The sequence below is a fragment of the Calypte anna genome, chromosome 12 (genome assembly GCF_003957555.1).
Source record: "Calypte anna isolate BGI_N300 chromosome 12, bCalAnn1_v1.p, whole genome shotgun sequence".
Classification (NCBI taxonomy): Eukaryota; Metazoa; Chordata; class Aves; order Apodiformes; family Trochilidae; genus Calypte; species Calypte anna.
In genome coordinates, this window is record NC_044258.1 from 15,937,351 (window position 1) to 15,950,725 (window position 13,375).

At 37.6% G+C, this 13,375-nt stretch overlaps 1 protein-coding gene across 1 annotated transcript in view; it reads right to left on the reverse strand.

The window, feature by feature from the left end:
* Positions 1-13,375, reverse strand: part of SUCLG2 (succinate-CoA ligase GDP-forming beta subunit) — a 117,568-nt gene that overhangs the window by 49,515 nt on the left and 54,678 nt on the right. The window contains exons 5-8 of the mRNA XM_030458633.1: positions 8,955-9,107; positions 7,923-8,012; positions 5,157-5,253; positions 180-341 (exon numbers count right to left, since the gene is read on the reverse strand). Coding sequence (XP_030314493.1) covers positions 180-341; positions 5,157-5,253; positions 7,923-8,012; positions 8,955-9,107 — 502 coding nt within the window. The remainder of the gene's footprint in view (positions 1-179; positions 342-5,156; positions 5,254-7,922; positions 8,013-8,954; positions 9,108-13,375) is intronic.

Genomic DNA, 13,375 nt, shown 5'->3' on the forward strand with positions numbered 1-13,375 from the left:
TCATCCCAGTTTCAACACCAGTTTAGTTTCATTCCTGCAAGAACTTGTGGAAGGACAAACTCAGCAAAACAGACTGCAATACCATCAGGGTGGATTGAATGTCAGAATGTAAACAGAGTCCATACACTGAAAAAGTATGAATTTGTCTTCAAATATCTTTTGGATTTATTTGTTCTTACCAAAGCAAGCAATATTGCCATCCAGTCCTATATATTTTAAGTCATATTTGGCAGCTTCATTCTCTATAGGCTCATTTTCAGACTTGTCATCCATGGCAAATATTTCTTTTTGCCTAAATTCTGCATTGTCATCAAAGTTTATCTTGGCATCAAAGCAAACAACTAAAGAAAAAAAAACAACACAAAACAAAACAACATATAAGCATTTAGAGATTAGAGTTAGTCAGAGCTTGAAATATCACAGCAACCACTACAGCAGGGAGGGGGAGAGGGTTGTTCAGGGACTGATGTTGCTTCCAGCACAGAATCAGCTGTAGTTCTAGCACTGAGTCCAGTAGGAAAAGGTAAGATTTCCTCAAAACCTATACTAAGAAAAGATGTAACCATCTCCAAATCACAGTGCCATTTTAAAAAAAGCTCCCAAGTTCTGAAGGCAGTTTTTATGATGCAGACAGGTGGTCTGCAGGTCTGCAGTTGTTTCACAAGAGCTGACACTTGGTATTTTGAAACTATGACAGGAACAGGTTAGCAATCCAAAGCAATGTTTGGTAACATGCACTCATTTATATTTAAGCAATTAAAACAACAACAAAAAAAAGGTTTCCTGAGCCAAATTTTTAATTTATAATGTTATTAGCTGTGAACACATTATTTCCCTGAAGATAAATAGGAGAGTCTCAGTTTTAAATTTTGGGTTTTCTTGGTTTGGGTTTCTGATGTTGTTGGCATTTTGGTGGTTTTTCTAAATACATTTGTTTTGTAACCAATATTGGATTAAATTAAAACAGGATTAAATTTAGGTTCAGTTACTGGAGTTTCAGAAAACTGTTCATGAGTGTTTGTGTCTAATAAATTTCTCTTGGAAGAGTTAAGATCTTAGGCAATCAACCATCACGTGGGAACCTGCCAACAGGAGAAAAGTTTCAAGTTCATAATCTGCTTCTACTCTACTAGAGCTGCTTTAATTTTTTTTTTTTTTTAATAATGAACTAAGACCTGCACCATTTCTCTTAAGCTTTCAGGTCCTTAAGTTTACTAAAACAACTCAAAGCAAGAGCAAAACTGCAGTCTCAGAGCTGTTTACCTTAGACACGACCATTTGCAATGTTACGTTAATAGAATCTCATTTCTACAGAACATTCATCTTTAACAAAGGCCATGCTGTACAAGTAGCATGGAAAACACTTATTAATATTTATAAAACCATTTTCACCATCAAAAGCACAGTTGTATGCATGATAGATTATACAAATGAATTTTGCTTCTAAACAAGTATCAATAAAACTCCAGAGCTTGTATTCATGGAGTAGTTGGTTTTGCTAGAAGTACAGGACTTTTGTCATCTGCCAATTCAACAGCTTACACTGAGAGCAAACTAAACAAAAGAACCCACAGAAATTGGCAGCTACAGGCTTCTGACCCAACAGTGTTAACAAAGAATTTGCTACTAAATTAAACAAGAAGAAATACATCCAGCAATGTATTTTCGAATGGAAATTCACTGACGTGAAAAAAACCAGAAAACACAGCAGGAAATAAATACATCTTAACTGTTACTTTCATAGGAATAATGGTCTTCATATAGAGCCTTATAGTTTATCATTAGAAATAACTGCATGAAGCTATTGAAATGTTCTTCTGTTTGTTTATTTTTATTCTTCTTGAAGACACTTCAGATGGAGAAACTGTGAGGAGAAAGAAGTAAGCCCAGGAAGGCTTCTGTGTATGGCTGCTAGGAAGATGGCTTTCACACCTTGAAACCCTCTCCATTTTTCCTTCTCAGCTTCCTGGATGCAAAACACGTGAGGAAAAACCTCCCAGAAAACAGAATAAAAACTCCTCCCCTCAAATTAACCCTGGCACCCTAAATCTGCACAGCCAGTCCAGAAATCTAAGCTGGTAATTTACCCTAGTTATATTTTTCCACGTTGCCACCTGTACTCTAGAACTCCAGCAAGGATGCAGAGCACAACCACAGATCTTTAGGACTACCAGGTTGATTTCCTCATTCCAGAATGTCCTCTCCTTTTCCCCTTCTTGCCCACTGTTTTCCCCTCTGTGCTGGGGGATCAACAGCCAAATACATCCTCAGCACCTCAAACATTCTCCTATTCTGTTATCTGGCAGCACTGGCTCTGCCCTTCTCCCTCCCTATATGATGGAGATTCACTCACAAGTGAGTATTTAAAGGTCCTCCTTGCAGCTTTACCTGGCTGGTACTGAACTGGGGATTTTTCCCTTTCTTCTGCCAAAATAGCAGAATAGAAAAGTATTCCTACACAAGTCATCTGAGCTACTTTTGAACTAGGACATGTGAATACCAGAACAGCCCAGCCCTGGCCCAAGGAGCTCCCCTCAAGCTCATTTCTCTGCCTGACAGAAGGGATCTGGCATTAGGTGTCCCAGCTTCTAACATCTGGCTGAGCAAAAAGGATGCTCAGGGTACCTTCCATACCACCCTGTGGTGTTAAGTATCTTGGTTGATAATTCTACTAAGAAAATCATTTCAACAAGTTTTGAGAATGGAAATTTTGTTTCATGCTGTCAGTGGTCTTCAACGCAGCAAATAAAGCTCCTGAGTCCATCAGCCAAGGCAGACAAACAGACCAAAGAGTTTGTTTTGAAGGGAACATCATAATCTGCAGGAAAGCTCCAGCAGTTTTTGGTGAACCTGTTTCAAAAGGTCCCATTCATCCTCAAAAAGGTCAAAAGTGTCATGTGCTGCACACTGCTAGGACTTGAAACCTCCAGACCATTCATTTCACACAGCTTTGTTTCATTGTTCTGCTTCAACTCCACTTGTGCTACACACAATGAAAAAATCCTTCTCACCTCCCTCCCAACTGAGCTAATGAGGCCAATGGATCTTTTTTTAAATTGCAGGGAAAAACAAAAATCCATTGGGTCTGAAGGCAAATTGTCCATTTTCAAATTGTCCATTTCCACTTAAAAACCAGCCTACAATAGAACTACACTGATCAGCAGCAGGGCTTTTTGTCTCTCACCCCTAGAACACATTTCACAAATTACACAAGAAAAAACAAAGCCAGAATTAGTTGCTAAGAATTTTACCTACATTTTTAAGCTGAGGTTTACAATGCAGAAACTATTGACTCAATGTGCATGGTGTTATGGTACTGCAACTGAGCTGGAAATCTGAGTGCACAGATAAAAAGAGTTAAAGAAATGAGCAGAAAATATCCTCGAGGTAAACTCTAGGCAGAGAGCTAAAGGATTTTGGTGGCAAGAACTCCCCCCCCAAAAAAAAACAAAAAGCAAGAAGGAATTTGAAAAAGGTCAGAAAAATCCCAAAGTTTCAAAAAACAGAATGCTTACATTTAGGTCATAAATAACTTCTTATTAGTTTTACCTGATATCACCTCCTTATGAAAAAAAATCACCACACATATAATTATTATCATATTTTTAATTATTTTTTTAATATTATCTTTTTCTTTTTCTTTTTCTTTTTTTTTTAATGCCACTTTCCAATAAGGCATTTTTAAGTGTCCCAGAGTCCTTTTCATAACAAAGATCAACACCTTTTAACATGTATTTAAAAAATGGGCCAGGGCAAGATTTATTTTACATTTTTTATAGCCTTCTAGAGTTGCCCACCAGCTGAATTTTGCTTTCAGGCTGTGGACAAACCTCTGCCAATTTTTTTGCATTTAGTTTGTTAATAAAAAAAGAAAAACTGGGAGAGACTGAATAGTTTTTCTAGCCCCAATTCAGCTTTTGAATTCCTGACAGACAAACTGAGCCAGAAATATGGGTTCTTTTCAGTGAAAAGCTGTTTATTTTATAAACTAGCTGCGAGTGCATAAAAACTATTTTAAAGATGCTAATGCTTTCAAGTGGTACTGACTTCTAACGAGGAACTCCTGTTCTTAGCAGACATAGCAGTGATCTTTTCCCAAAAGTTTCCAAGCAGCCCCATTCCTAATGCCTGTTAAAACAGGCAAAAAACTTCCCATTTTTGAATTTCCACTTTAATCTCTAGGCATAGTTTAAAAAGCTGGAACAGCCTTTCTTGACAAACACTGACAGTGAATACTCAGGAAACACCCACCAGCACTTCCCAATGCAAAGACTTCTCTTAAACCACAAAATGAGCCCCTAGGAAGTCACAAGTGCTTGGGAACTTCAGGCTTTGATACTGAAGGCTCAGATAAGCTCCACAGCTTCTCCTCTTTATCCATTTAAAGCAAAAACAAGAAATAAAAAAGAAGAGGGCATCAATATTGTAAAAATATTGGTATTAGGAATGAAATCACAGATAAAAAGGCTTCACCATCACCTGAAACAGAGAGGTGGAAACTGTGATCCACCTGGATCCACCCTGCTCTACTTCAAAACACCCAACCCATCTCTACTTCTTCCTCTCCTCACCTCTGTCTAAGTTAGTTTGACAAAAATGACAAATGGAAGGAAAGGTTTCTTAGCCCTGTATTCATGGTGGAAGTAAAGCAATTACCCTTTTTCTTCTTTATAGGATATAAATATATAAATTTTTCTTTCTTTATAGGATATAGCCAAGTGTCAGACCCAGCTGGAATTTTCCCTGTGCTCCAATAGGTTGCAGAGTCATGCACTTACAATTTTAACTTTCCTATATGTTTATAAATGTAAAATAACAAGTTGCTTTCTACCAAATCTCATTAATCCTAGCATCATTAACAACAACAACAAAGAAACAAACCCAAAATCCAACAAAGAAAACCCCAAGTTTGCACAAAGAGCAGAAGAGCTCACCAAGCATAACATGTAGAAGTCAATACTTCCAGTATTTGAATGAAATAACAAAAGGTATTGAAATATAAAATCTGCCAGGGGAATATTTATGAATGTTGCTTAAATTACATTACAAAACAAAATTAATGCAAAGCTGCTGCTACAGCCTTCTATGCAATTTAATTTATAGTTTGCATAAATAAGGAACTATAAGGCATTCATTTGTTTCCTTCAGTTTCTTACCTTGCCCTTCTGGAGTTTCGCCAAAGGGATTCACTTCAACTTGAGTGGCATCAATTTTCAAGAAAAGATGATACAGCTTCTTAATTTGATCTGCTGCCTAAATTTGATCAAGAGATTTACGATTACCACAAAGAAAAAACCAGAAGTTAATGTTCTCAAGGAAAAGGTAAACCATTATTGATTATTTTTAATTTATTAAATTGCATACTAGCTCTAGATTATTACTGCTTTAATTTCTGTTTTCTTAATTACAAGTATATAGTATCTGGAATAGCTCTAACATACCATTATGATACTGCATAACATTTAGTAAATGTGCATTTAAAGATTACAGAACTGGAGATTTTCTACAAAGTAAACAGCACAATTACTATGACAAGTTGAGTGTGAAAAGTACCTAACAGCTCATAATCACATATTCTCTGATATGCTGAGATCTAAGTTGCATTTGCTTCAATCAGTCTAAATTCAGAAACCATAAAAACAATGTGTACTCCTTTCTGTGACTTTAGTGACTTTAAAAAAAAAAAAAATACATTTCTCCTTCCCACACCAATCTGAAATGTTTTCTTGAAGAAATCATGTTGGAAGGATGCCTATTTAATCTTTTCAAGGTACTGTTGCTTGTCCCTTCTTGTTCCTCACCATCTAGCTGTGTCACTGGCTCTGTGCAGGAAAGTATTGTGACTGACTACTTACTAACTTCCAAATCTTTTGTTGTTATAAAGTTATTCCATTAATACAACAACTTAAATAGAGGCAGCATGCACACGCATAATAAAAATTCCCTCTGGTTCATTACACATTGACAACCTATTAGCTGAAACAAGTTTGCTGGTGAAGAAGTGCACTAATAAAGGACCATTCAGATTTGTTCCTTTATCAGTCTTCAGTTAGCTGAAGCACACAAACCAAAAACGTTTGGGATCTCTTCTGATAAGAGAAAAGAATAAATAAATAAATCTAAGCAAATAGGGGGAAAGGGGGAAGGGGGGAAGACAGAAAGAGGGGAAGAAGGGGAAGGAGGGGAAGGAGGGGAAGGAGGGGAAGGAGGGGAAGGAGGGGAAGGAGGGGAAGGAGGGGAAGGAGGGGAAGGAGGGGAAGGAGGGGAAGGAGGGGAAGGAGGGGAAGGAGGGGAAGGAGGGGAAGGAGGGAAAGAAGGGAAAGAAGGGAAAGAAGGGAAAGAAGGAGGGGAAAGAGGGGAAAGAAGGAGGGGAAAGAGGGGAAAGAGGAGGGGAAAGAGGGAAAGAAGGAGGGAAAGAGGGAAAGAAGGAGGGGAAAGAAGGGGGAGGAAGGGGGAGGAAGGGGAGGAAGGGGAGGAAGGGGGAGGAAGGGGGAGGAAGGGGGAGGAAGGGGGAGGAAGGGGGAGGAAGGGGAGGAAGGGGGAGGAAGGGGGAGGAAGGGGAGGAAGGGGGGGGGGGGGGGAAAAGGAAGAAGACATGACAGCTTGAAAGACTCAATCCCAATACTGCACTGATCAAGAATAGGGTGGTGAGGGATGTTCCCATCTCCCTCTGCTGAATGATGACCAGGCTTCCCCTGAAGTGCTCAGTTTAGGGACCAGCACATCCCAGCCAAGGCAGGAGTCTCCCCAGCTCCACATGGGAGAGGCACCAACAGGGACACTGGGGAGAAAGACCCCTGGGTAACCCCACAGTGATTCTGGGCAACCTGAAAAGCTATTTCTGCCCTAGTACACTGCTGTAATTTTAAGAGATCAACAGAATCACTTAACTTTTATTATTAAGGGCTGCTCCAGCTTTCAGCACCTCTATATCCAGCAGCTTAATGTCAACATTGCTCTTTCTCATGGTCTACAAGTCCTGAGACATTTCAAGGCAAAGCAGAAAATCCCAACCAAGAAATAGTGGATGTGTAAATAAATATTAGGATTTGTATGAATGCAACCCATGTCCCTTTGCTTCTGTAAATTCCTTTAAGTTGATAGCACAAGGAATGAAATGCATTGACCTCAGCATTATTGGAATGTATTGTTGAACACTCCATATATTGCTGGTAATTATTAAGTGCCAGAACTCTTCCAGGGTTGAAAGGTTCCACATAATCATTTCTCCTCATTAGACATACAGCTAAATCTTCAAATATGTGTTAATCAACTTAATGATTATGCATTTGTTAATTGCACAGTTGGGGTAGAAAATAATTAAAACCACTGGATTAAAAATAAAGGAGTTTTACAAAAATGACTTCTTTATACTATGGGAGAAAAAAAAAAAAACAACAGGCAGAATTAGCTTACATGAGCTTTTTCTTATTTGGAAAATGATTCAAAAAGGCAAAATCTCTTCCATATTTGTGTAAATTATGGAATTCTAATATATATATAAAAGAAATCCTGAAAAGAACAAGCTGACAGCCTTTTGGTTTTGAGTTGAATATTGAAAAAAAAAAAAGAGGCTTCAATTCCATAGAGCAATACACTTTTACTTCTCCCCACATTAAGGGTCAAATTTTCCAAAAAACCTGCACATGTCAATCACTGAGCTCCAATGAGATCCCAATAAAATCCAAAGAATCCCACATGGTATAACTGCATGTTGGCATCAGTTGCTTCAAAGGCTCTGGAACAATAAGGACCTTACTCAGATTGCTAATGCCCCATGCCAGCTATATAGGTAAAATTTAGTATTTAAAATATCAACAGCCCTGATTTAATTATCACTCAGCCTTCCATGTCTACTTGGAAAGCATTTCTCATACAGTTTGGCTAAAAGGCCTTCAGTAAAAACTAAGGGAGTCAGTTACCTGCTGTTGCAAAGGTCCATTGAATCCCAGATTTTTTGCCATCTGCAGTGCCTGACGATCCTTTATGCCTTCAAAAATATCTATTTCCTCCTGTAACAAAAGCACGCACAAACATAACTAAATATTCAATTGGAATGGAGATTTATAACTTCAAAAGGAAAACACTCAGTATACATTTGCAAATTGGTAATTAAAGGATGGCTGTTTGCCAAAGTTCTCTGAGACGGAGGCTATAGCAGCTGCCTATAGGGTGTGTTATAATTACCACACCAACTATGAAACAGTCCCTTCCACAAAAATGTATAATTCTTCAGGGTGGCTTGCTGACAAGACAATGTGACACCAGTTTTCACTTTTAATTACAGTACAGATGGCGTTGACGAATATTTAGTCTGTTAATTTTTATTGCATCTTCTGGAGTATTTTCAAGGCAATGGTGACACCGCCCAATAACTGTGAAGTTTATATAAATTAAAAATGGATATTAAATATTTTTACATTTTTAAAATAATTACACTTGATTGTATCATTTATTTTCACAGATGAGTAACTCGTCTCCTCATTATCATAAAAAAATACTTAAATGTAGTCATCATTAAAAAGGCAATTATAACAGTTGGATTTGAGATGCAAGAGTCATCCAGGTACAAAGAAATAATTAACAACTCTGTCAATTAGGAAAAAATGATCACTGAAACATTAATCATATTGGCACTGATCCATTTGTGAAAAAACTCTGTTCCTGAAAGCCAATCTCACTCATGAAACATTTCAGATATTAAGTTTACATATGACATAAAAGCCAGATTTAAGCCTGAGCTGGTGACACAACACTAACAAAATCAGATGTTAAACACACTTCATTTATCTGTTATGTGACACTTCTGATCCCCTGTTTGGTGAAATTCAGTTTTTATGGTTAATATTGTCTTCTTTCCATACATGGAAGAAGGAAAACTGGAAGAAGAAAGAGGGGGGAGAGGGGAAAGTAACTGACAGGGAAAATTTTAGTCTAAAATATCATTCAAATACCTTAAAGATAAGTTCTGGGCTAGTAGCTGCAACTTCTTCTATGTCAACACCACCCTGTGGGCTGCCAACCATCACAGGTCCATTGCAGGCTCTGTCCATCAAAATTGCAAAGTATGTTTCCCTGGAAATATTCAGTGCTTCTGCAACCATCACCTAAAAATGAAAACAGGGAAGAAAAAAAATACAGCAACAGTTCTGACTGGTCCATTTAGTTGGTGACAATTAATCTGAACACAGCTTTCCTTCCATGGTGTCAAGAGTAGTGAGTGTTGCAAAATCTTTTTGTTGTGTAAAAAGCAATTAAAAATGAATTGAACAAATGAGGGACAGTATTTCCCTCTGCTGAGAGCAAGCAGAGAACATTGTGACTTACTTTTCCTGCACTGCCTTAAAATAGAACAGCTTGATACTTGCTATCCTGAAAAGAAATGTTTCTTTCATTGCTTTTACAAGATATTACAATTTTTTTTTGTACCCAAGAAATTCTTTCCCTCTTAATAAGAGAATCCCCTGATGCTGCTCTTCTCACCGAGGCATGTAACAACCAGTGTAAACCAGAAATACCTAATTGCTGCTTTTTTTTCCAAGAAGAGGATCAAATCTGCTGCTGCATCCATAAAGGAGACCTCTATAGTATTCCCAACAAGCAATTTAAAATGCTGCCACCAGAAAAACTTGTGTTACTGAGTCTTGCAAATCCCAGAGCTGTAAGAGAGGGTGTGTTGCCTTTCTGATCCATCCCATCAGTAGGGATGTTCCTTACCAGTGAAGCTTCTGGCTTAAATTCTCTCCTGCACGCTGACAGAAAGCCATCCCACACTTAGAATCTCACAACTGAATTCCTGCCCTGTCTAAATATATCCTAAGGAAATGGGTTTACAGATAATTCTGCCACCCAGCTTTTCACTTCCAGTTTGGAGAGACATGCAGACGTGTAACCTTTAGGGACTGAGTCATTGTGGAAACAGAAACATTTCTTTTTCCCAAGAGCTACTCGTTTCTATTTATTACTATAAACTACAGAGCCCTTTCATATCAATAGCTGACAGAAACCAGAGCATTCAACAAAAAAGATTATTCAAATCCTGTATGTTGAGCATCTACAAGTACTCACATTAAAACTGGAGGTAAAACAGCCTGTATAAATTCTTTGTAACAGTTTTTCCTTTTCTCCAAAAATATGTCAATGCCAAAGTCCTTTCCATTTCAGTATTACAATAACTATATATTCCTTTTTAAAACTGCAATAGTTAAGCAATAGCTATTAGAGCAGTATCAGAGATTAAGTAGTTTTACAGAAGGAAGGAAGGAAGGAAGGAAGGAAGGAAGGAAGGAAGGAAGGAAGGAAGGAAGGAAGGAAGGAAGGAAGGAAGGAAGGAAGGAAGGAAGGAAGGGAAGGAAGGAAGGAAGGAAGGAAGGAAGGAAGGAAGGAAGGAAGGAAGGAAGGAAGGAAGGAAGGAAGGAAGGAAGGAAGGAAGGAAGGAAGGAAGGAAGGAAGGAAGGAAGGAAGGAAGGAAGGAAGGAAGGAAGGAAGGAAGGAAGGAAGGAAGGAAGGAAGGAATTACACTTATCCTTAGCAGACCTACTGTTTCCAAGAAATCAGAAAAATCACTGCCCTAAGATTAAAATAATTTGAAAGGATTTAGTGGCAAAGACTTTCTAATGTGGCCAGTTTATAAAGCAACAGTTTTGAACAACTGCTGTAGATAAAGACTATTACTCTGAATGAAACATAAGGTGACATTCACTCCATCAATCAGCACTTCAAACTCCTTAGATCCAAGAGGTATTTATAAACCTCTAGTCTTAGAACTCTGCCTACCCAGCAAGATGTGTTCCATCCAATAAGTATTCCTCAGGTTTTCATAGTTCAAGTAGGATAAGCAAGAAAGATGCACTATACTTTCACCCAAGTCGTTTTTTTGACATTCTACTCTGGAGTACATAAGAAAGAATGTACTTACCTTCTGCCAGGCTGTACATCTTCACAGAACAGAAAAAAAAAGTAAGAGACAAGGAATTAAATAAAGCCTTTTGTGCTCAGAATGGAAGGAAAGATGGTATTTGTTCATAGTTTGTTTTTTTTTTTACTTGGAAGTAGTTTTCTTTATAGTAATTTTGTTTCCTTCCACTTTTACCTTGCTTTATTCATAGAAGATAGAGTGATGTAAAGGCTCAAATAAGCAACTTCTCAAAAGCAATCTAAAGAAAACCAGGGTGAAGGAGACAACTCAGAACACAGGACACTACTGTACTACTTTAAAGCATCTGCCTATTTAGGGCTACTACAAAGAGATGCTAATGCCAACTTCAGAAACAGCTCAGCTACCTGCCAAGACTGGCAAATTAAGAAGCAGAGACATGGAAGGCATCCTTGATTTGTCACTATTGGTCTTATAACCTGCATGCATGTTTTCACCCTCTTACATATCCTGTATCAACGGATCTGAAAAATGGGAGTCAGCTGCTTTAGACACAGGTCAAAGCAAACCAGCTGGTCAAAGACACTATTGGTAATTAACCACATCAACATCCTAAATTACTTCTCTGTCTCAATTCACAAAACTCCTGAGGGTCAATCCATTTGTAGCAGGCAAGGTTATTGTAGAGGAAAAAAATTCACAGGCTGTGTAACATCTCTTCTAACAAAACCCCAAAGTTACTTTCCTTCACCATCCTCCCTGCTTGATGCAGAGCAAAGCCAGGGGAATTGGTATTCATTGGTCTTTAAATATTATTTGTTGAAGTCTACCTATCATTCACATGACAAAACTAACAACAGTAAAGAACAGTGAAATTGAAGCTACTGACTCTTGACTTCTCTCGTATTTTGCTTATGATAAAGAATGTGAAGCATTATTATCTATTTTCCAAATCAGCTTTATATTTAAATGTCCTGGGGAAAAAAACCCATTTTTAAAGAAAACTTCCTACCCTCCTTCTTAAAAACAAGCCATTACCTAAAAGGTAAAGTCACACATCTAATTTCATGAGGGTAACTGTAACAGCTCTCAGCCATATACTGAATTAAATATTCAAAATGTTAATTGTGTTATTGCTTGGAGAGAAAACACAGGTAGCAAATTCTCAAGTTGTCATGATAAGAGACGACTGCCTTCTCAGATAACCAGGCTCTCCAAATTCCAAGCTGCCATGAGAGGATTTTATGTAAACTCACAAAATAGCTTCCAAGTTATAAGGGAAGTAAAGAGACTGCTGTTTATTTAAGAAACATCAATCTGAAGCAGCACAAACATGCTTGAAATTCTATAACAGGTGCACAAGCTGAGCAAGAAAGCTGAAAATTCCACCTCCTGCTCCATAATTATTCTAATTGTAGAAAAGTTTGATCTTTTATTCCTTCCTTGCAAACACACATAAGTGATACATGACTTCCATTGACTTGACACTCACTGTTTGCCACAGAAAGTGGCTTAATAACTATTTTCCTTCTAAAAAAAATGTGTCCTGTGACACATTTTAAAAGCCTAGGGCTTTTAAAAGTCACCTTTATAATCAGAGTGGATGACAATCAATGATCACCTTCTCCCAGTGCAAAGCATCACATTGGTTTATCGTGAATCAATATTAAAATATTTGTAAGCTGTATCCTGAATAATTTCCATGCAATTCTACAGCAAAGTACACAGTCTACAGACTTTCCTGTATCACCAAAATAAATATCTGAAGTTCAGTAGTGCAAATTTCACCTTAAACTTCACATATGCCCTAGCTTTCTACTATTGACTTTTGTTTATTGACACAAGCAGTGTGTGGATGAGGAAGGAGGCAATTACAAGTGAAATGTACACCTATTCTATACCTGGTACAAAAGGCATATTAATATAAATCCTTTGAATAATCCATTTCAAAAAATGCCAACACCCATGGCTTTTTGCATTCCTATAAATTTCAAAGAAAATAAAAGTCTCATTTTCAGAACTGAGTATGTATATGAATGAGCAGACTTGCACTCAGAGAAAAGAGTGAAATTGCCTGTGTTTATGTGACAAGTTTTGTAATAAAACAAAAGAATTTATAAAAGAAATCTGCTTTTGCAATACAAATTTTGTAAAGCAGAATGCCTTAATATGGGAAATGGATATACTTCTTTATATCCTTAGTATTATCATCATCTCTGTCTTCATGGTAATACTACCCCATTTTTTTATAACAAATATATCTTTTTAGCAAAACCAATGACAAGTGATGGTAATTTGCTCCCCAAGAGGAGAACCACCTGAACTCCTTCTTCCATCTCTCATTAGACAGCACATTTCCAGACAGGTGTTCTCCTTCTCTGCTAATATTCCAAGCTGCTCACAAAACATCAAAAGTGAACAGCAGCTCTTTCTGCTCATGCCAAATTATCTCCTGGTATCAAATAGAATGTGGCTCTTGATTACCTACCTGGATGAAGA